The 21482-nt window shown below is 49.1% G+C and overlaps 2 protein-coding genes and 1 long non-coding RNA gene across 6 annotated transcripts in view; 2 read left to right on the plus strand and 1 right to left on the minus strand.

Moving 5' to 3' along the window:
- The first annotated feature begins 1394 nt into the window (after nucleotides 1–1394).
- On the plus strand, nucleotides 1395–9618 carry LOC121111579. The gene is made up of 2 exons (XR_005862613.2): nucleotides 1395–5372; nucleotides 6276–9618. It is a non-coding gene; the product is annotated as an uncharacterized LOC121111579 (long non-coding RNA).
- Nucleotides 7035–14076, minus strand: LOC121111578 (translation initiation factor IF-2-like). 3 transcript variants are annotated; one of them, XR_006931076.1, is made up of 3 exons: nucleotides 13257–14076; nucleotides 9245–9434; nucleotides 7035–7282 (listed from the first exon to the last, which is right to left on the minus strand). XR_006931076.1 is itself a non-coding variant. In XM_040706485.2 (2 exons), the coding sequence occupies exons 1-2, from the start codon at nucleotides 13792–13794 to the stop codon at nucleotides 7218–7220; spliced, it is 603 nt and encodes a 200-aa protein (XP_040562419.1). In that variant the 5' UTR covers nucleotides 13795–14076; the 3' UTR covers nucleotides 7035–7217. The 3 variants fall into 3 exon arrangements, 1 of the variants encoding a protein (XP_040562419.1); XR_005862612.2 differs by having other exon boundaries at nucleotides 9245–14076; XM_040706485.2 differs by lacking the exon at nucleotides 9245–9434.
- Nucleotides 14012–21482, plus strand: part of FAM214A (family with sequence similarity 214 member A) — a 43163-nt gene continuing 35692 nt past the window's right edge. Inside the window, exon 1 of one of the 2 annotated variants that reach the window (NM_001396570.1) lies at nucleotides 14012–14219. In NM_001396570.1, coding sequence (NP_001383499.1) covers nucleotides 14204–14219 — 16 coding nt within the window. In that variant the 5' untranslated portion in view covers nucleotides 14012–14203. Of the gene's footprint in view, nucleotides 14220–15690; nucleotides 16011–21482 lie in introns of those variants that run through there. The other variant, XM_046899018.1, reaches the window with a different exon arrangement.

Genomic DNA, 21482 nt, shown 5'->3' on the forward strand with positions numbered 1-21482 from the left:
AACACTGCCAGGTTATCCCCCGGCCTCCCTTCCCCCGGCCCTGTACATGCCAAAATGAGTGTTCCAAGGTAGTGCTTTTGTCACGTAGAGAGCAGAAAGGCATTATTTAGCGCATTTTCCTTTAATTTATTTGTCTTTTTTTTTTTTTTTTTCCTAGAAAGGTTCCTTAGCGGGTCAGACCCGCGTGTCCAAAGCGTTTTGGTTGGTCGGTGCTTTGAGGCACTGGCGTTTGTGAGACCCGGAGCACCCGTGGGGTGGCTGCTGCCAGCTCGGTGTGTGCCCGTGGGCTGCCCTCCTGGGGTACAGATGGGGGTAGCAGGGATGGCAGGGATGACTGCACCCAGCTGGTAGCACTCAGGCCCTGGCCACTGCCGGGCCACCTCAGTGCCACCCGCAGCTGTAGGCTCCTGGAGGGGACAGTGGGGCTGCAGCGGCATCACGGGGCCCCGTGTTGGCCGATGGGCAGAGGTGTCACCATCCCGCTGGGGGACCGCGTGCCACCCCGCTCAGCTCCAGAGGGGAACAGCAGTTTTGAGTTGAGGAGAGTAATGACAATGATAATTCTGCAAAGCTGACGGTGGCATCACGGCACAGAAAATAGGATGCCGCTCACTTGTGTTTTATTTTGAGTAAAAGAATAGGTTCTGTTCCAACTGAATGTTGTGTACGACATGATTTGTGACGGATGTAAATATTTCTTTCCATGCACAGTAGGTGAGCTCCGGGTGTGCGTTGTTTTCGTTCGGGGGATGTCGGAGGGGTTGAGGGAGGGAAGGACAAGGGCAGGGTTTGAGCTTTTGGTCAGAAGTTACACTTTCTAGATACATTTTTATACTTCAAGTATTGATATGGGGCAATAAAGATGCTCTGAAATGCAGGATCATTAAATGGTCTGTCGGTAAGCATTGGCTAAATGTCTGCTTTTAATACATAAACTGATGCCGTGCAATGACTTGTGTGTCACGTGGAGGGAGGAGACAAAGTATTAGTCTGCGAATCCAGCATTAGCTATTGAACACTGGACAGAACTGTACTTAGGAAGACATCGTTTCCTTTTTCTGTTTTAGTCGTTTGATTTCTCACGGTATGTTCTGCATTTATTGCATAATCATTGTGGAATCATTTTAGTTTCGCAGTACGAACCGAACGACAGTATTAAACGACAATAAACTGACGGCGTTGTGTCTCACTCGCTCTGCCAGTCGTCTTCATCCCGTGCCGCTGCCCAGCCCGGCCCTGGGTCAGCCCGGCCCCGCCCCGCCCCGCGGCCCCGCCCCGCGTAGCCCCGCCCCCAAACGGACCACGCCCACGTTGGCCCCGCCCCCTTTCCCCGCGTGGCCCCGCCCCGCCGCCAGCCCGCCCGCGCCGCGCAGAGGGCGCCCGAGACAATCAGCGGCTGCGGCAGCGGCGGGGCGGCGCCCACCGCGCGGGCGGGGCGGGGCGGGGCGGGGCGGGGCGGGGCGGGTGGGTGCGGGCGGCCGCGCCGCTCTGCTCGGTTCGCCCATTAGGAAGCAGTCGTAGTTTATGCGTCGCATCTGCATTTCAGACCGATTATTGTACCTAATGACGGTTGGTTGCTAATATTTCCTCAATCTCTCTCTTAGTCAAGCGCTTCTTCTTCTGTATTTTCGTGTGTAGCGACGTGTAATGCGCTAGGCATTATCGGCTTTGTTTCAGAGTATCTCCTGTACTGCGTTCAATTTCCTTACGTTCCTTTTTTTAAGCTTTGCTACTGTTCTCACTTTATGCCGTGCAATATCATCTGCTGTGTTTGCTAAGCAAAAAAAAAAAAAAAAAAAAAAAAAAAAATCCAAAACAAAAAGAGAGAAAAAAAAAAAAAGGAAAAAAAAAAAGAAAAATGGAAAAAGAAAAACGAGGAAAAAAAGAGCAAGTGATGATGTCATCATGCTTTTCAGTGTTAAAATGTTTCAGCGTTTATGTAGTCACAAAAATGTAGTAAATAAAAGGTTGGATTTTCCAGCACTTTACATTTAGCCATCTCTTGCCTCCTTTGTGTCTGCGGGTATGGATGTCACCACCGTAACCCGCAGAGGTGTTTTGTTCTGCGGGACGGAGCCCACCGCGGGCCGGCAGCACCAGCGCTCACTGCTGGGAGGGATGTCGCGTTCCTCCCCCGTCGCTGCTGTGCTGTGGGCCCTTCACGCCCACCCCATCACAGAGCGCCAGTGCCGGGACAGCCCCACACCGCAGCTCCCTAAGGAGGGATGAGCGCCTGCCGCGGAGGTAACGGCCTTCTGGGCAGCGGGCTGTGCTGCTGAGATGAGGCTGCTGTCCTGCGGCTGTGCTGGGAACCGGAGCAGTGCCCATCCAGGGCAGGCACAGGGAGAGGAAGGACCCCATTCCCAAAACTGCCCCTCATCAGCAGAGGCGATGCCGTGGGACCTGCCCTCAGCAGCATACCTGGGCCAAGCGGTGTCCCCAGGGGTCCCTTGCTGCTGGGGACACGTGGGGTCCAAGGGCCTGCACAGCTTTTGGAGCGTCTCAAGGCAAAGCGACGCCAAGACACACATCCCCTGTGGGAGTGTGCTCAGGAAGGCTCAGCAGGGCACATAGAAAATGCAGAAGCCTGAGTGTCACAGGCTTTGTGTGTTGAGCAGGGCTACACAGCAAGGCGCAGAGGCAGCGAGAAGGAAGGAGCAAAGCAGGTATGTACCAGGCTGAGCGGCGTGGCGGTGACAGCTCAGGTGCCCTCGATGCATGTGATGGGGCGGCACTGCTGGTGGTGCTGGCAGTTAACCAGCAGGGCTGACGTTGCTCAGAGGGGAGCCAGCTGAGATGCTATAGGAGCAGCCGCGCTCAACACAGACACCCTGGTGACGTGGGGACGAGGCCAACGAATCTCCTGGTGACTGGAATCTCCCCAGCGATGCAGAGATCCGCTCTTGGTGAGGCATTCAATCAAGTCGGTGACACGGATCAAAGCATACTGCTTTAATCGCCCGGTTAGGCCGCAGACATCATTAGTTACTCATTATGATGTGTTGATGCTGGCACACTCACTGCTGGTTGTGTACGCTCGCTATCAGACGTTTTTCTCATCAAATGGGATGTCAATACCTTAACATCTTAATGAGTTACAGTCAATACCCATTGCAATAAGGCTGGTCTGTTCTCGTGATTCTATCTGCCCTCGGGGTTTTCATTACAATGACTGCTTTTTCCAGATAACTGATAGAGTTACGGAAATTCCATGTAGGAAGGAGCATTTGTGATGCTTCTCACAGTGACGGGCCCAGTGCTGGAGTTTGGGATGCAAAAGCCACGTCCAAATTGCCTTTTGTTGTAGAAACCTCTCTTACTTAGAAGAGGACAGCAGAAGCTTTCCAGCTCCAAGTTAAATCCTGGGTTAGACATTTCTTTGCTGTTTATGGCAGTGAAGACCTGTGTGGCTGCTGGAGCTGCAGGAAGCAGAGAAAACTTGTCATATTTTTAGCAGTCACCGAGAATAGCAAAGAGCTGCTGTGACTCACATAGGAAAATGCCGTGTCCTGACGCCCCTCGTGCTGGAGGTGTACAGCTGAGAACTGTGACTCCTGGCCCAGCAGTGAGCTGCCAGCCAGGCTCCATCCACAGCAGTGAGCAACAGGTGGCTGTTCCCTGTTTATCCCCTTAATTAGGATATGGGTAGCATTAAAAATAATGCACTCAATATTAATTTAATTAATATAATAATAAGGGATGTTTCAATCTCAGGCTCGCTGTGGGGAGTCATCAGTGTGAGGATACACGTTAAAAACAAATGTAAAGTCACTGAAGAATTGTACAGCCCTGCCTTTTCAGAGCCTTTGACCTTAGAAGTGCTTTAGCTTGCTCCTTCCTTATAGCCCGTGTAGATTTTTGCGTTACACCCCACTTGGCAAACACGAATTGCAGGAAGTCAGGTGCCGCAGGGAACAGCAGCACTGTGTGCGGGTGTCGGAGCTGCGCCCCGCGCCTCAGGGAAGAGAAGAGCAGTGCTCGAAGGGCTGGGGGGACCCAGAGCCTCAGTTTTCCTCTTCCAGCACAGGGGAAGAAGTGTTTGGCTCCCACACGGAGTGCTGACACGCTTAATTCAATCTGACTTGCAAAGTGCATCGTGGGCCTTAGGGAAAAGGTGCTGTAGAAGCCACAGAATATTTTCCTGCTCTCCCTGGCAGGACGGCACTCAGCGTTATGGATGGTCCTGCTGCCATGCATCTCCCTCTGGCTGACAGCGGGAGCAGTTCGTGTATATAAAGCTAAGGGGACCGCTTAGAAGGCTTTTGCTCTAAATAATCTGCTAACACTTGTGATGGATCGAAAGCTGAAAGGCTGAGAAGTCACTGTTTTCAGGGGGTTTTACAGCAGAAATGTGCACGTGTGGCTTGGGAGCCGTACAGGAAAAGAGCTGGCTCCCAAGCAGTGTATTTTCTTTACTCCTCCTTCTATTTCACAGCCCCCGTTATTCATTTTTCAGTTTTACTGTTCGTTTATAATTTAGCCAGCTGTTCTTTAACACTGCTCTCTTATTTCAGGTTTTCTTGATTGGATCGGAAAGAATGCAGACCCAGCCTGGGGCAGAGGGAGCGGGGTGGCCAGAGCCCATGGCACAGCCTGCACACAGTGGGGTTAGCAGGCGCCTGTTTTGGGGAAACCCAGCTTATAATTTAAACAAACAAGCCTGTAATTCTGATTCTGCATTTATAATTTGCGGAAAATGCTCTCCAGAATAGCATCCAGTGCAGCACAGCCACTGGCAGCCCAGCAGCTGACAGTGATGCCCCAAATCTTTTTAGTGCGTTGAAATAGAAGTGTATTCCTGCCTACTCCTTAGCCAAAATGAGGGTGTTGCTTCAGTCTCACCAGACTGGAAATCATACAGGCACATCGTATGGAAAACAAACGATTGTAAATATGCAGCCCTTCACCAGCAGTTACAACAGGTCCTTCCTCCCTGCCTGGATTTCTGCACTCTGTATTCTGACTTAACTCAATGGTTTCTCTTATGTTTTGCTTTCTTTCAATGGCAAATGATGCTTAAAATACCTCAGGGTCAGCATCTTCAGTCAGAACTGCTCCTCTGGCGTTGTTAGTGTTTGCTGTGTACTTCATCTGCCATTTCTGAGGATGAAAATAAGTCTTAAACATCTTGAGTAGCTGACAAGGTAATGATAGCAAGTCACGAATGAGTGATTGATTTATGAATTTGTGTAAGTATGGCCACCAGACACCTCCCTGCCTGTGTACGTGTGTGCCCTGCCTTTCCAGGGTACAACCACTCGTGGAATAACATTTTTTCTATGCCTGCTGCAAGCGCCACACAGAGGAGCCTCATTGCTCTGCAGAGACTGTGCCATGAAAAACAAACACTGACACCCAAACTCTTCCAGCAGGTAAACACAGCCTGAAACACTGCATAAAGCAGCTGGTGTGCTGTGGGAAGGGAAGGGAAGGGAAGGGAAGGGAAGGGAAGGGAAGGGAAGGGAAGGGAAGGGAAGGGAAGGGAAGGGAAGGGAAGGGAAGGGAAGGGAAGGGAAGGGAAGGGAAGGGAAGGGAAGGGAAGGGAAGGGAAGGGAAGGGAAGGGAAGGGAAGGGAAGGGAAGGGAAGGGAAGGGAAGGGAAGGGAAGGGAAGGGAAGGGAAGGGAAGGGAAGGGAAGGGAAGGGAAGGGAAGGGAAGGGAAGGGAAGGGAAGGGAAGGGAAGGGAAGGGAAGGGAAGGGAAGGGAAGGGAAGGGAAGGGAAGGGAAGGGAAGGGAAGGGAAGGGAAGGGAAGGGAAGGGAAGGGAAGGGAAGGGAAGGGAAGGGAAGGGAAGGGAAGGGAAGGGAAGGGAAGGGAAGGGAAGGGAAGGGAAGGGAAGGGAAGGGAAGGGAAGGGAAGGGAAGGGAAGGGAAGGGAAGGGAAGGGAAGGGAAGGGAAGGGAAGGGAAGGGAAGGGAAGGGAAGGGATCCCCGCTGCCCAGTCTGGCTGTAAGGTCAGGACAGCCTGCAACCAAAGCAGCCTGTACCATCCCTCTGGCACTTTTGTTATACAGCTCCTATGTATGCTAGGTGGGCATTCATGTTTTGTTCCCTCATGTTTTCCTCTACTTAAACCAAGCATGGGTTTATGGTAACTGAGGTTCCAGGGGCAGCAAGCACCACGGCCCAGACAGGAAATGTTAAGTCTGATTTTGCTGGGCAGTGTGTGTGTACACAACTGATTGACACCTGCAGTACCTCTGCTGTCTGAGTGACGATTCCAAAAGGCCAGTGCTTACATTCAGACATAATTTGTATACTGTGCTTCTGACACACAGATGAAGGCAGGTGTGCCCAAGAGACCGGCTGGCTCCCATTTGCACTACCAGCTGCTGCCATATCGGTGCAGTGGAGCCACGTGGAACTGGGGCTTGGAGCTGTGGCCAGGTAAGGCTTTCAGCGCTGGGTGTGCAGGGGGAGGCTGCTACCAGTCTGGGAGGTGCTGCGGTGCAAAAAGGCACCTTGAGGGGAATGCACTGCTGGAATGTGGGCACACATAGGAGTTGTGTGGGGCTGGGGTGGTGTGTGTACTGCTGGGGTGAGTCCTCACTGCAGCAAGGCTGTGCTGGAACACCAGGGAGGCACCACCTTGAGTTAGAACGGTCCCAAGGATGCTGCCACTTGCAGGCTTTGGATGTGTCCTCTCCCATCTTTGCCCTCAGTCCCCTTCACAAGTGATATGCCTATTTATTTAAAGGGAAAGAAAAAAGATTGCAAGTCCTGATATGACATTTTTCTTTGCCAAGTGAAATGCTGAAAGCATTAAATGTATGGAGTGAGGGACGTGGTGAAACAGCTGAGGAATGGCTTTACATGCAGCACGTATTTGTTGTTGTAGCCATACTGCTGACAGTTGGTGATGGTTTGCCATTGGCTCTGGTTGTGGAAAAAGTAGTCTCAATGACAGCAAACAAATAGGGGCAAAGCCCTCCCCCTTCCTTACAATCAGATCAAGGCCACGGACTCTTAGCATGATTGCTGTGAATAAGGCCCTGTTTTTTTGCAACGTGATCCATGTGTACAAACCCCACATGGAGCAGAAGCCAAAACTGCAGCATTTATTTGACATTTCAGTTGAGAAGGAGAATAAACACGTTCTGTACTCATCTTTTTTTTCAGCAAAAACAATTAACTTTGGAACAAGGGCTTTGATTGCTATCTCTCTGACGTCACCTTTACATTGATGTGATTCTATAGGCTGCGGTGGGGTCATTGCTGAATCACACTGGTGTGAGCAGGGAACAATCAGGCTGTGTGCTTTTGGGGCAGTGAAGGTGCTTCTGTTCTGTGAAAAGAAAGAAAGTCGGTTACGCATCTTAAAGGGTAAATAAGTTAACCGAGAAATTCAGATGGAGCCAAAAGCATTATAAGCAAAGATACTGCAACAACGTTCTAACTGTACTGCTAGTTTAAAAATATACATAGCCTAATTAAGTAAAGATTGACTTAGCTATAAATATGTACTGTGATCTTTTTCATTTTCAAGTTTTAATTGACATCCAAAGGTGAGCAATGCAATATCTTACTGGAACTTTGGGGCTTTCAATGTGCTGTCCCTTACTGCCTTTGTTCGAGATCCTTGCATGCATGTCAATTTCCTTTCCCCTTCAAACAGTGTTATGCAGCATGAGAATAAATCAGCTCTAAGGACTACAATTACAGGTTAACTGGTGTGAAAGCAGCAATGCATGCTCACCCGAATATAGCCACTGTGAAATCCTAGCTCTATCTGTGTGAAGGGGAGCTGACCTTTGTACGTGGGCCAAGGATTTCACCATTCATGACATTCACCAGGCACAGATGTATTTTTTTTACAAGTCAAGGTAGAATCAAGCCTTTCAATGTCCTGCTCTTCGTGCTCCTTTTGTGCTGTTTTTGCAATTATACCCTCAGTTTCCAGAGGATGTGAGGGTCCCAGAAAGGTAACTTATTTTGATTGGCAGTAAAGTTTATCAATATTACACTTGAGATGGTGTGGGCTTAATCATATCAGAGGAGCTTTGGTGTACTCAGCACACAGCTGGGAACAGGCCCAGGCAGCCCTACCAGCCAGCAAGGTGAGCCACTGCATCGTCACCGCGGGCGGTATGGCTACAGGACAGCAGCCAACAGGTGGCATCCAAAAAAGAAAGAAATGGGGAACCAGTGACACCGAAATCTGGGTAATTGTCATATGTCTATACTGAAAAATCAATCCTGATGACTCCATGTGCAACCCTTTCTGTTCGGTGCCATTTCTATTCGGTCTTTACTAATAACATGTGGTGCGTCTCACTGAGTGGCCGGGAATATATCAGAATGGCTCTGGGTAATAACTAGGCAACAAAAACTTTTAGAACCAGGCCATGGCAGTTTTGCAATAGCTGTGGCATTTCCCTAATAAGCCCCAACTCACTGCCTACTTTAGGAAATGACATGCAGTTTCTCCTGTAAGCCACGCGTGTGGTTATGTTAAACGTTGCCCTGCATTTAACAGTGTGCTACTTTCCTGTCCTACTCTCTCGCAAGCCTAATAGGAGCTGCAGCATTCATTTAACCTGGGCGGAACTGTGGGCTGCACTTGTTGTTCCAGAAGGTAATCGCTTTGCTACGTAAAGGATTTATCCTTTTCATTTGCAGTGCACACAGTAAACTACCTGTAATTTTAATACAGTCAGCGGTGTGGCTGTAGTAATATTCTTTATGTTGTGGTTGTGCTCACTGCCAGTGTTCTCCTAGCTGTATTGGCATGGTGAGATGTACAACACAATGATATTTTGCAGGGTGCTGGTCCTGCTTCGCCTGTGCCTGGTGGGCTTCCCGTGAGCAGCCAACAGTGGTGGGGCACATGAAGGTGGAGGACATGAGATGGGAGCTGCACAGGTGGGAGGAGGGAGCTGGGAGGTGCCAACCCTTCTGGCAGGGTAGGAAGCCATGAGCTGGGAGCAGTGCTACCTGCTGCTGCAAATAGGCAGGAGAACAAAAAAAGGCTGAGGAGGCATCAGAGGGTGAACCCAATGAACTACCAGATGGAGTTACACCAGTGATTAATTTCGTGCAATTACTTGCACAGAGCTGCACTGGAAATTATTGCAAGACGGATCAAAGCATTAGCAATAGAAAAACAGCATTGCAAAAGTCCAAACTCCTCCTTCCAGTTGTTGTTCACTCACTTTCCACTGAAATTGATAGAAATTATATGAATAGGCTGCTTGGATTCCTGCCAGCTCACTGAAGTGGATAACAGAGGAGTAGCCTGTGGATATACCTGCTCGGAAGTAAACTGACTGCACTGAGTGGTATGAGATGACCCAGATTGGAAACAGTCCTTGTGCTTCTCCTTTCCCCAGAACTTCTGCTGCTGACAACATCTTGCCGTTTCTCTTGGCAAGCAAACATCTCTACCTTCTGTACAGGGAATGTTGGGGCTTGCTGCTGCTACACAAACTCCAGTTTTCCTATGGAAATGTATACATTTTCTGATTAATGTTTCCATCGAGTTTAGTCCTGGGTAAACACGGAGTAATGTCAGAATTCATCAGTGAACTTGCACAATCCCCTTGAAAAAATATTGAAGAAAAATTGTTCCCAGCCTAGGATGAACATTGCAGCCAAAGAAAAGATCTTCTATGTAAAAAATAATTTCTTTCTCTTTCGGAAATTAACCATCTATTCACGGACCTACAGTTTACTTTTCAGTGTCTTATGGCGTGATTTGTCCAGTGCTGATGAAATGAAGCCAGCTGCTGCAGTCTTACCAACTAAAGGAATCTGCTGCGTGTGAACAACGTGTAGCAGCAAAGTGTTGAGCCCAGGAAATGATTTCTGGCAAGGAATATAAGCTTTCTTTTTGAGAGGGGTGCAATTATCGCCCTGTTGTTCCCACAGTTCCATCCTAACTTAGCTCTGGCTGCACCTCCAGGGGGACAGCACTGCTTGGAAAATAAAGGCATTTGAGAGCACATGGGAGAGAAAACTAATCAGATGCTATCTTAATAATTTCAACAAGTGAATCTAGGAGATCAGAACATGGTAACAGCTATATGATTTTTACTTTAAAATGGCTGAACAGTAGAGAAATTAAGCAGTGGGGTGGTTGGTACGAGCCATATGAAAAGAGAAGTCCCTGTAAGGTGGCTTATGTCTAACAGCAGAGCGCATATTGATCTGCTCTTGTGTTCATTTACTTCTCTTCATAATATTTAACAGCAGCCCAGTGATTGGTATTTCTAGGAAAGACAACAACAAAAATTCCTGTTCCTACTCTGCCACAGATCCCCATTTCCCAGTCCTGGGGAAGGTTTCCCGTGGAAGTAAATCCATTTTCTCATCCGAAGCATTTATACCAGGGAGAGCTGATGTAACAAGCAGTGAATCAAGCCCACTGGTCAACAGTTTCAAAAAGTGCCTAAAATTAGGTACCAAATTCTATAATTAGGAACCCAAATAGAGGTGGGCAGATTTTCAAAAATGCAGTGGATTCCGCCAAAGTCAACAGGAGCTGGAGATTATTTTTTCTTTGAAAATCAGGCAGTTATTTAAATTCCAAGATATCATTACAGGCTGATGTTGGGCATCCTGGGCTGAAGGGTTTCATTCCCTATGCCTGTGTATAACACTGCATCAGCACTGAGTGCACAGGGCTCTCATTGGGAAGTGCTCTGTGCCACGTGGCTGTATCTTGCCTGCCTTAGATACAACAGCCTATTTGGGAATTCAAAACAAAAAGATGAGTTTGTTTTCCTCATTGATCTTGAGACAGGCCCCAGATGTAACCAGGAGAGGCCCAGGGGCTGCTCAGATTTACAGTCAGAAGTACTGGAGGCTGAAGCCAATGGCTACAACACAAAGGAAGGCAGACGTAGGAAGGAAAACTTTCTCAAACTATCCTTGTTATTATGGTTATAAGTGTCTTCAGAAAGAATTATGGGTAAGTCTGCTCTTCCATTCAACTAGATTTACTTATGTGTATACATTGAAACCAACCCCAAGCTGATCATAACCCCTAAAACAAAACATTTAGAACATATGGCATTTTAATTAGATGAGTTCATAATTTTCTCAGTAACAGTTGGCTCTTCTGTTCCTACAGATTAATAAATCCCTGCAAGCACATAACTCATTTCTATTTTAATGCTCTCTCCAAAGCAGTTACAACCAGTGACAAATCACAGTTGATTCTTCACAGTTTGGTTGTTCGGCATTTTTTAGCACATCTCAAGTTTGTTGCACTGCAGAATGTATCTTCAGACACTGTTCAGATTCTCTAACTTCATCTTTCGGCTGTAATATTCTCCCGAGCGTGGTGGTTTTTTACCACAGAGGTAACCACGTCAGAAGCAGTTGTGCTGCATCGCTTAGCAGGCAGTAATTAGCTGCAGGAATTGCAGGAATCTCGATCTGCTGCATCAGACAGTCATTTCTGTGACAATTAATGCTGAAAGGACTCTTAGAGGTGTCACCAAGAATACACCTTGCCCCAGGCTGCAGGGGCAGTGCCAAAAGCATGAAGCGCTGAAGCTCTGAAAGAAGGAGCAGCCATATGTTTGTCTTGAAGAAACTTTTTTGGAAAACTTCCTGTAAAAAACGAGGCTTGTTCCTATTGCTATGGGGACAAGGCTCATGTGACAGCACTGTGCCACACTGCCCCAGGTAGGGACTTGTAAAATCCCAAGCTCTTATAAATGTTCCTACTGAGAATGAGGCTGCCAGGGAAACTTGCGCTTCTAAGCACCAGAGACTGCCTGAGAGCCTCTGTGACTGCACAGACACCGCAGCATGCACTCTCACCTGTGCAGACACCCAAGATAATCAGATGTGAGATACAACCTGATAACAAACCAGGTTTTGCTTGTGCTTGTGCTCCTAGAGGCAAGTGTTGGTTGGGGCTTGGCAGTGAAAGATCTCTTAGTGTTTCTAAGATAATTCTGCTTTTGCGTGATGTGTAACACAGCGATACGGTTTTTTAGACACTTTGTGTTTGGTTTCTCAGATCAGAAGCACATTTTGGTTCTGTCATTCTCAAAGAATCTTCAGGTATGCGTAAGCAAATTCTCATGGCTGAATCCCCTAATGCCATATTTTCTGTGTGTATTCACACAGTGTGCATCATCTGGTTGCTGACTGAGAGGAAAGGTATGAGTCCAAGCCATTTTTAGCCGCTGTAGCCAAACACAGTCCACATCTTTCTTTGAGCTGTTCATCCTCATTTTGTTTTCAGTATTATTCATGAGCTACTGTATGATTAGATCCTTCCAGTCAGTCTCATTGTTCTGCCTGTGGTGTCTTTTGTTGTTTGCCTGTTTGTTTTAGTTCTTTTAAATGTCTGTGCGGTCAAAAGGGAAAGAGCCTTTCTTTGTCTGGACCCAAAGCATGGATCTCAAATGTATCCCTTCCTCGGAGGGTCCAAAACTTATCTGAGTCAACAGGAGAAGCCGACCCTGAAATCCCCTACACAGCCATGCACATTAGGAGCACGCATATCACACCCGCCCTACTCTCGTCATATCCCTTAGGATTATCTCCTTATGATAAGAGGTTTTCAGGCTGGCACCTACATTTCCAGCTGGCCGGACTGCCGAAGAAACGGGAAACTGTGCTTAATATTTGGCTCATTAGTTAAGAAAACACAGTGGGAAAAGCACTTGGAGGAAGTGCTTTCTCAGAAGCTGGGCCTGTTTGTGTCCGGTGATTTGTTACCAACAAAGAAATGCCAAAGAGAGATTAAGACTTCAGAAATGATTAAAAATTAAAGCCTATGTGACGCATAACAGCGTAAGAGCTATAGCCGTGTTTAAACAGTGGGATGATAGATTGGATTTTGATTGCAAAACCAATATTAGGACGAGCTACAAACTAATTTGCAATTTTTTACAGCAACAATTAGAGGCTGGAGGATGTGATCTGAGGGCAATCAGCAGTGTGGGGAACTGACAGGTGGCTGAATCATGCCCCGGGTAGTCATGCTAAACTTCACACGTCCCTTTATTCACTCTACTTATTGCTCAGTCCAGTTCCTCCTTTTCTAATCCTGGATTGCCACCCGTGCAATCACACTGCATCCGGGCAGAGCTCCTGGCCCGTGATGGCCAAGCAGGTCTGTGGCAGCCACACACAGCACCGCCACTCGTGGGCTTCGGGCTGTAGGCTCACAGCGCTGCTCCCTGCTGTGTCCGTCGGGCTGTGACCAGAAGGACAGGTGTTTATAGGGCGGGTTATCCGCCCCGTGTAATGATGCCCATCTGATAAATGAGAGGGAAACGGGCGCAGTTTACACAGACCGAATGGAGTAGAACTGAGTTGTTCTGAGATGTTCAATGTTTTGTACGTTTTGCAACGACACCGGCCGACCATCCCTCTGCGAGAAGGAGCGGTTACGCTGCTCCTCGGTGCCTCCATCCGCAGAGATCCCGGCACAGCCGGAGGACGGCCTTCCGAGCGGTCAGCGCCGGCACGGACAGGCTGCCCCGAGCCGCCCAGGGCCCGGGAGAGGAGCGCTCGGCCCTCGGCGGCCCGAGCCGGCGCCGCGTCGCCACGGCAACCGGGCTGCTCGGCGGGCGGAAGTGGGTGCAGCCGATTGGCTGCCGCGGGGCACGTGATGCGGGCGGCGGGGCCCGGCCGGGATGAGCGCGGCGTGGGGCGGGTCGGGGTTCGCCGCGCGGCCGCCCCGCCGCCTTTGCCCGCGGCAGGGCGAGGCGATCCCCCCCGCTGTGCCGGGCGGGCTGTGATGTTTGTGCCCCGCGGGGCGGGGGGAAGGCAGCGCCCGGCGGGGCGGAGGAGGAGGAGGGCAGGCGGAGGCGGGGCGGGGGCCGCGGCCATGGGGCTCGGCCCGCGGGCGGCAGCGGCGGGGCCGGGCGTGGGGGGAGCGCGCAGCTTCCCGCCGCCGTTCGCTCGCTGAGGGTCCGGGGGCGGCCGGGATCCGCGAGGCGGCGGTGCCCGGCTCTGCGCCGTGACTCAGAGCGCTCGGCCGGGGGGAAGCGGCTGCGTTCGCGGGTCCCTCCCGGCGGTTATAAATAGCCCGCCCGGCGCCGTGTCAGGGGAGGACACCCGGCGGGAGGCGGGCCCAGCTCGGCTCGGCTCAGCCCAGCGCGGCGCAGCGAGCTCCGGGCCCAACTGCCGGCGGGGCCCCGCGGAACCCCTGGTGCGCCCGCACCGCTGCCGCGGCTCTCCGTCCGAGGAACGGCGCCGACGCGCGGGCTCGTCTCGGAGCTCCGAGGAAGCGGGGAAAATGAAGTCAGAACGAGGTAAGCGATGCGTCGTGATGTAACGTGTGTTTGTCTGTGGAAATAGCAGCAGCTCGCTGCTTTGTTTCGGTGTCGCCGCTCGGCGTCCCCGTCTCCTCCCGGCCCGTTCGGAGGATGGGAGGCAGCCCGCGGCCCTCCGCCGGCTCCGGGCTGAGGGGCCGCCTGGCCCTATAGAGGGGCGGCAGACTCCGTAGCGAGCTCCTGTCTCTGGGGGTGGCGCAGTCCGCGTGTCGGACACAGCCGCAGCGCTGAACGGCGGCCGGGCGAGGCAAAGCGGGCGGCTGGCAGAGCCCGCACGGGGTCCCCCCGAGGGTCCCCCCAAAGCGCCCTGAGAACGGCCGGGACTCGGATCGGGGTGGTCGGTGTGGGTCTGACTGCTGCCTCAGCTCCGTTTCTGAAGCAGATGCAGCATAAATAGTGTTTGTTCCGCGCTCGCCTGCTCGCTGACCTTGCCTCGCTCGCTGACATCTGGTCAGACAGAAAAATAGCCTGCCGTCTGCCTGGGTGTTTATAGCGATTCGGCTCCTTGCGGTGCTGCAACAGCTGCTGGTGCCCCTAGAGTTAGAAATAGGGCATGGCTGCTATTTTAGACTGCACCAGCGCTGCTATTGATGCCTGCTAGGTAAAGCGAGAGCACTAAAGAAATAACTATTTGTGAGTGCTCGCCGGGTAATTGTGAGCGTTAATTAAAACAAAGCCTTATGTCCATATTTGGGTTTCTTAAAGGTTTGATGATTCTATTGTTTGCCCGGTGGGTTTTGTGGTATAATTGCTGTGGCGTTCAGAGAAACAGCATAGCTCAGATATCTGTCTCTTAAACGCTAATGCTTACGTGACGTACCCGTCTTAATCAGGTTTGTTAATGACACGTTTGCTAATGGAGACACCGTACGGGTGACCACTGTCGGGTGGATTTGATGTGTGTATAAGCTGTAATAATTATATGCTGTGACAAGAGCATGTGTATGGCACAGAACTGATCTTCAGCGTGTTGCGTACATGACTGTGATTTAAAGGCTGAGGGCGTTGAAATGGGCTTTGCTCTTTGCTTTTGTTTCCTAATTGCTTATCTTCACGTGACTGACTGCAGCAAAGCAGGCTGGGCTCAGGATCTCGTTGGGTTTGAGTATCAAACGCTGAAGTTTGAAAACTATCTTTTGTCAGATGGGAAAAACTTCAAAATCAGATAAAATCCCAGCTTGAAAATGTTCTGCTCCAGCAACGCAGAACCTCTGGATGACCTTTGTTCTGTTCTTTGATTTACTTATTTTTTTTTTTAAGGCAGAAAATGTTAAAGCAATGAAAACAATTCTAGTTGCCATATGATGCCTTTTTAAACTAATCTGGTGTAGAGGGAAGCAAAATTATAATGGCAGCAAGTCGCTGTGGTTTGTTTTTCCCTCTCCCTGGAAGCTTCCTGGCAAGCACTGGGGAGCACCTCCAGCTCGCAGTAACTGCCTGCAGCCGGGCTGTGCTGCTGCCGTGGGGCCACAGCACGCACAAAGGGCTGTGGCAGCGCTGCCTCAGTGCCACACGCGGCTCATGGAGGCACAAATCATGCAAATGCTCCCACGTGCTGCGTTCTGCATAGCAGCTGCACCGCGGGATACAGGCGGTCGAGTGTGCAGTCACCTGCTTCCACTCGTGGTGAATTAATAGCAGAGGGAGGCAGAGCGTTCCTCCTGCGGCGCGTGCCTTGGAGGCCCTGCGAGGACTGCAGCCCCACGCACCTAGGGACGAGGAAAGAAGCTGACCTGGAAAGGCCTGACATTGGTTGGGATTTCTGTCTGCGTGAGTAGTTGTATCAGAATTCACTTGGAGCTGAGATGCGTGGCTCTTGTGATTAGAATTATGCTTAGAACGATAGTGAGATTGCAATTTCCAGACGTGTTGGGAGGAGGTACTGTGTGGCCTTTGCTATTGTACTGCCCATATGAGCCTCATTATCACCAGTGGAGATGGGTGGTACGGGGAGGGAACAGGGAACTTCACATTGCGGCCACATCCTTAGCAGTGGAAAAGTGTTATAGAGTATTTCCACTGAAGGAGATGGGAGGCACGGGCAGAAATGAAAGAAAAAGGTCATTTTTGTGAAGTAAAGGAATCTGGTCCAAAGGGGTAAATTTATCTATTATAAGGAAAGAGTGAAAGCTACTGTGATAAATACGTGGTATTTGAGAGCAGTGTGGAAGAAAGGGGGTGTGGGGAGCTGTAAGGCAGCCTCAGGGAGCAGTGCTGTGTGGTGATGGCTCTCAGAGCACAAGGAGTGCAGGCTTCCTGTGACCACGGAGGCAAGGGGCATGGCAGGACATGCCGTGGGGCCCCTCAGGCGGTGGTTGCTTTGAGCACAGTCATGGAAATACCTCCATTCCAATAGTGCTGGCTGCGGGGCCTTACCTGTTCTGCACTGGCATTCTTAGAGTGAAGTGTTACGCATCTTAAAATAATGGTGGGCACGTCGCCTTAGCTGAGGCTTTGCCAGTGCCAATGCAAAGCAGGATTCGTCCTTTACTGTGTTTTTGGAGTGATGTTGGAATTTTTTGTCTTTCTGCAGTAACAACAGATCAGCTTACCGGGCTTTGATCCATGATATCATCACGGTTTGGTTTGTGCAGCACAGCTGCCGAGTCAGCTGCTTCGCGTTGCATGTTTGGATCTCTGTTTCCTTTCTCAAGTACAAAGCTGTGCTCTTACTTCTATTGAACTTCGGTCTAATGACTTCACATCGCTTTGCCTGTTTATTGAGCTTGGAGGACAGAACCAGAATTCACAGCAGAGTACTCGCAGACTCTTGCAGTTCAGCTTTGTTCATAAACTGTATAAACACACTGTTTCACCATCGGAGTTAATGAAAACATTGCATAATGTCAGGGTGATAGCATACTGCCAAACTCGGATGGCTTGTTTTGTACTCTCAGAGTACACTTGGTGCACAACTGGAAAAAATCTTGTGGTTTAGATGAATCTACAGCGCAGCAGTATTTGACTGTGGGAATGTCACACAACATCAACAAGTCCTTGCTATGGGCTGCATAGCTCTGAGCTGCTGCTCCCCCCTCAGCCCTGCAGGAATGATCAGTTACAGGAGGACAGACTTGTTTGTCTTTCAGTTCTTCATGGCTGGTTTTAATCACCTTATTCAAGTCTTTTCTTACTTGTTACCTTGCTTTGTCTCTTTCTCTGCTACGTTTTCTTTGTGTAGAAACTATTCTATTTTTCACTTACAAAATGAGCAAAATGCTGTTGGCTCACACTTTCTGAAGCATCACTTCCCTCCTTGAGACTATCTTGATTGGGGAAAAATGGTGTTCTGCATTCAAGGAGGGAGCAGTCAGCCTGAACATTGCCTTTTCTCCTTCCTTTTTTTCCATGTCAAACTCAGATATGTGCCTCTGGCTCTGTTTGAAGCCATCTGGGCAGTCTGTCTTTGCCTTGTGGGGTGAATTGTTATGGGAAGAGCTCGCCCTTTGATTAAACAGCAGTCTGCTTGCTACCTCTTGTTGAAAACATATCTGATGGAGTTCTGGATTTATCTGGGAGGAATGCTGGAAGGGAACGTAAACTGAGAAGTTGACTTGAATGTTCTTTCTCCTCAGACTTGCAGGAGGAACGTGAGGGCACATTGTGGGGCGTGAGGGCAGCGAGCTGAACTGCGTGGTCAGGGTGGTGGAGCTGGTGGTTAGGCCAGGAGGTCAGGTCAGGTCATCAGCTTTAAAGAAGCAGACTTATTTATGGGCTGTGTTAACTGTGGGGTAGTATTTTAGAGCTCCATATTGCACTGTGATGGAGACGCTTCAGTTTTATAACATCTTCTCGGGGAGATGTCACCAGGCACTCAAATTTTCTAGTGGTGAAGCGATGCAACCAGTAAACAAAGCAATGAACTGGAAATGAGGTACTTCCTGCTCAGAGGAGCTGTCATCCCCAAAGCGTTCCAGCCACGTTCCTGGCTCAGTCACTGCAGGTGAGTGCAGGTGGGGTGGCACTGAGCTGCCTGACAGCTTCCTGGCCCCCGAGGAAGCTGTGCGGAGCCGTGCTGCGCTCCGGCACGTCCTGAGCACCGCCGGCCGGGCAGCAGGAAGGGGTGGGTATGTGCCTGCTTTTCCGATGGAAATTGCTTTCAAATGAAACGGCTTCTTCTTGAAAAGAAACTAAAAGCGTTCAGGATACAACAAATAAACAAACCGTGCTGACGGGTGGTCAGGACGTTACACTCAGGTTCTGTCTGTGAGGCACAAAGCCATCTAGCCCTGATCTTTTTGGGGAGCAGATTTGTCCTGGTAGCACGCAATGTGCAGGCACAGTGGGTGAGGGTGAAAAAACAGGAATATCAGCCTTTTTTCCGTAGTTGAGAGCAGAGTCTAGATTCTTTTAGTACAACTCTGTCCTTGAGCCCGTGATGTGGGAATATATGCTATGCTAGTTTTAGAGGAATTCGTAGCTTTTAAGTGCTTAACTTTTTTTTCTTCAAAAAAATTAATCTAGGGATGCTTATTTGTAGAATTAGAAAACCTTACATTTTGGTGTGAAATACCTGCTTATGTGAAGGCTTACTTTCCTGTTGTGCAAGATGTCCCTAGATGTCAATGGCAAAGCAAGTCCTTGCTGCAGAACTAGCTCATGCTTTGGAAGAGTGCTTCACTCAGTGTTCAGTGTTGGTAGTTCTTCCCTGTGCATCTGTTTCTCAGAAAAGTTGGCCTTTTTTTCTTTTCTGGTTGGCTTGTTTTATCCGTACTGGCCTCCTTCAGAGGGGCTCCTGTTGATAAATCTGATGCTGAGAGGCACTTAAGAGGGGGGTTGTGGCTGTGCCATGTCCGTAGGCTTGGGCTGTGCAGCTGACCCTTCTGGCTGTATTCTTCACTGAACGTAGAGGCTGTGGCCTTCCAGGTGAGCTGCTGGGGCTGAAACATACCGGGTGGGATTTCAGTTGTTAAGGGTGGTGTTGAAACCATTATTGGACCTGAGGTCTACGAGCTTCTAAATGTTTTTAAGAGTAAGCTGACATTTATAAATACAAATTCTCAGGAGAGTTGTGAGTTTGTTGCCAAATGAAATACTGCTTATTAAAATTAGAAATCTTCTGTGAAAATGTAACCAAAGGGAACAAGCCAGCTATATGGCATTTATTGAAGTAACTTGCTGTACTTCACTGTTTAGAAAAAGTTCCTTTGTTATTTTGACAAATGCCTGCCATTAGCAACTGTTAAATGGTGGCAAAACAGGCGTAGCCTTTCACTCAGCAACAAGTTTCTGATCCTGGTCAAACAGTTACTAGGAGCTCTTTTAGTCAATTAGGTCTTCTAGTGTATCTGCAGTTAGAGCTTTAATAAATACTTTCTCTGTCCTGATGCGATACTTACGAAGTATTCGCTTTAGATGTTAAGGGTGACTCGTGTTATCTTTCAGGGTGATGGTAAATTAAGTCTTTACAGGTCACTTATATTTAGCAGAATATTTTATTAAGCTTAAAATGTCTTAGATATGCACATACAACTGCATGGTTGCCTGTGAACCACTGCATATGGAAACATCATGTATGAATAGGCAGTAAAGCTTGTCTGTAAGTCTGGGTGAATGCAGATGCAGTTGGACTTTGGAAGACTTCACGCTCATTATGCAGTCCTTTTTCTGCTTGTCCGTTGTAGGGTGGGATGGATATAACTACAAGTGCACAGCCAGGTTTTCTTCTGAGGTATGATAAAAACATCCTTTAGAAATAAAGAGAACTTATCTGAAGTAAGGCCTCTCTGTGCGTGTGACATGTCTTCTGTTTCACGTTCTGCACCTGTGAAGTTGGGGATTTTTTTCCCTTTACGATTGGTGGAACCAGCAATGGGTAAGTAGGCCCGTTTTAGATTGTGAACTTGTGAAGTGAGATGTAGCTGACTGCTGATGTTAGTGTAACCCATCACAGGTGCTGTGCGCACAGGAATTCTTTTGCCTGCTGATAAGTCCTAAGGATTTCTAGGGCACGTTTTGTAGTTCCCTATGCTGCAACAAATGAAGCTCCTTTCTCAGGCTGCTATGCACGTGTCATCTTGTCAGTAGCTATAGTGGGCTGGAGGTAGTATTAGCTTGCACCCACGGTGTGTCAGTGCTGCTGTGGGAGATGGTGGGGCAGAGCCCCAGTGTGGTGACTGCTGGGGTTGGGCAAGGAGAGGTGCAGGAAGAGCTGCCGTGGCCAGCGTGTGCCTGTTGCCGAGCAGTGAGAGCCCTTCTTTCTCCTTAAGCAGGTATTGTGCCTCTTGGCTCCCTGCCATGGCGCTGGCCCAACAACCTCACTGAAACCCTGGTTCAATCTCCTACTTCCAAGCAGGCCAACAAGTTTGGTAGAAAGCTTTAGCTGCAGATCTGGAGGAGCGCAGGTGGCTAAGAGTAACATCTAGGGAAACATTTATGGCGAGTAGTCACTGACATAACTTCATGTTAACACGGACACGTTGGGTTGATTCTGCCCTAGGACTTGTGTGAAGTCATGGGTGTCGGTGCATTTTTGCCTACATGTTAGCAGTGAGCATTTACAAGACAGCTTCAGGAAGCCATCCTATTTACTTGCCTGTTTTTATCACAGCTTTTGGTTAGGCTTTTAATTCTTGTGAAGTAGTGCGAATTGGAGGCAAGGGGAAGAGAACAGATGGATCAGGAAGAGAACAACTTCAGTAAATGTTCTGATGATATGGAGTAAAGGAGGGGGAGTTTCCTACTGATAGGAGCTGAATAGGGACAAAAGATCAATATGAACTGAAAATGCAAAGAGATTAACAGCAGCTCTCATACTACTCAAAAGTCAAGCTCTTTTTTCCCTTGTGTATTTTTTTAGAGATTCTTTAAGCAAATCTCCTGTGCAGACTTTCCCACTTCAAGATGCCTTTTAATGAAGTGTGGCTTTGTTTTGCTTTATTTTGAGGGGGAAATTCAGCTTCTCCCTTTTGAATCATGCATTATTCAAATGGATGAAGGCATTCTGCTTACTGTGAAGAAGCTGTGAGAACCAGAAAGTATCTGGAGAACCGGAGTACTCCCTGCCAGCTGTTAGGGTGGAAATGCCTTCAGCACTCTAATGAAGGAAGATGTGGAAGACCCTTCTTAGTAATGTGCCTGCTGTCAAAAAGGGAATGAATATAACCAAGTAGCCAGTTGAGGAAGCTGAAACAGGACAAATAATTCACAACGCTAGCAAAGTTTTAAACTGGAGATCAGGTTTGCAAGAGTGTGGAATGCTTAAGTCCATTTACACAAGTAAATGGGGCTGTAAGGCTGAGG

This window comes from Gallus gallus, chromosome 10 (assembly GCF_016699485.2).
Source record: "Gallus gallus isolate bGalGal1 chromosome 10, bGalGal1.mat.broiler.GRCg7b, whole genome shotgun sequence".
NCBI classification, from domain to species: Eukaryota; Metazoa; Chordata; class Aves; order Galliformes; family Phasianidae; genus Gallus; species Gallus gallus.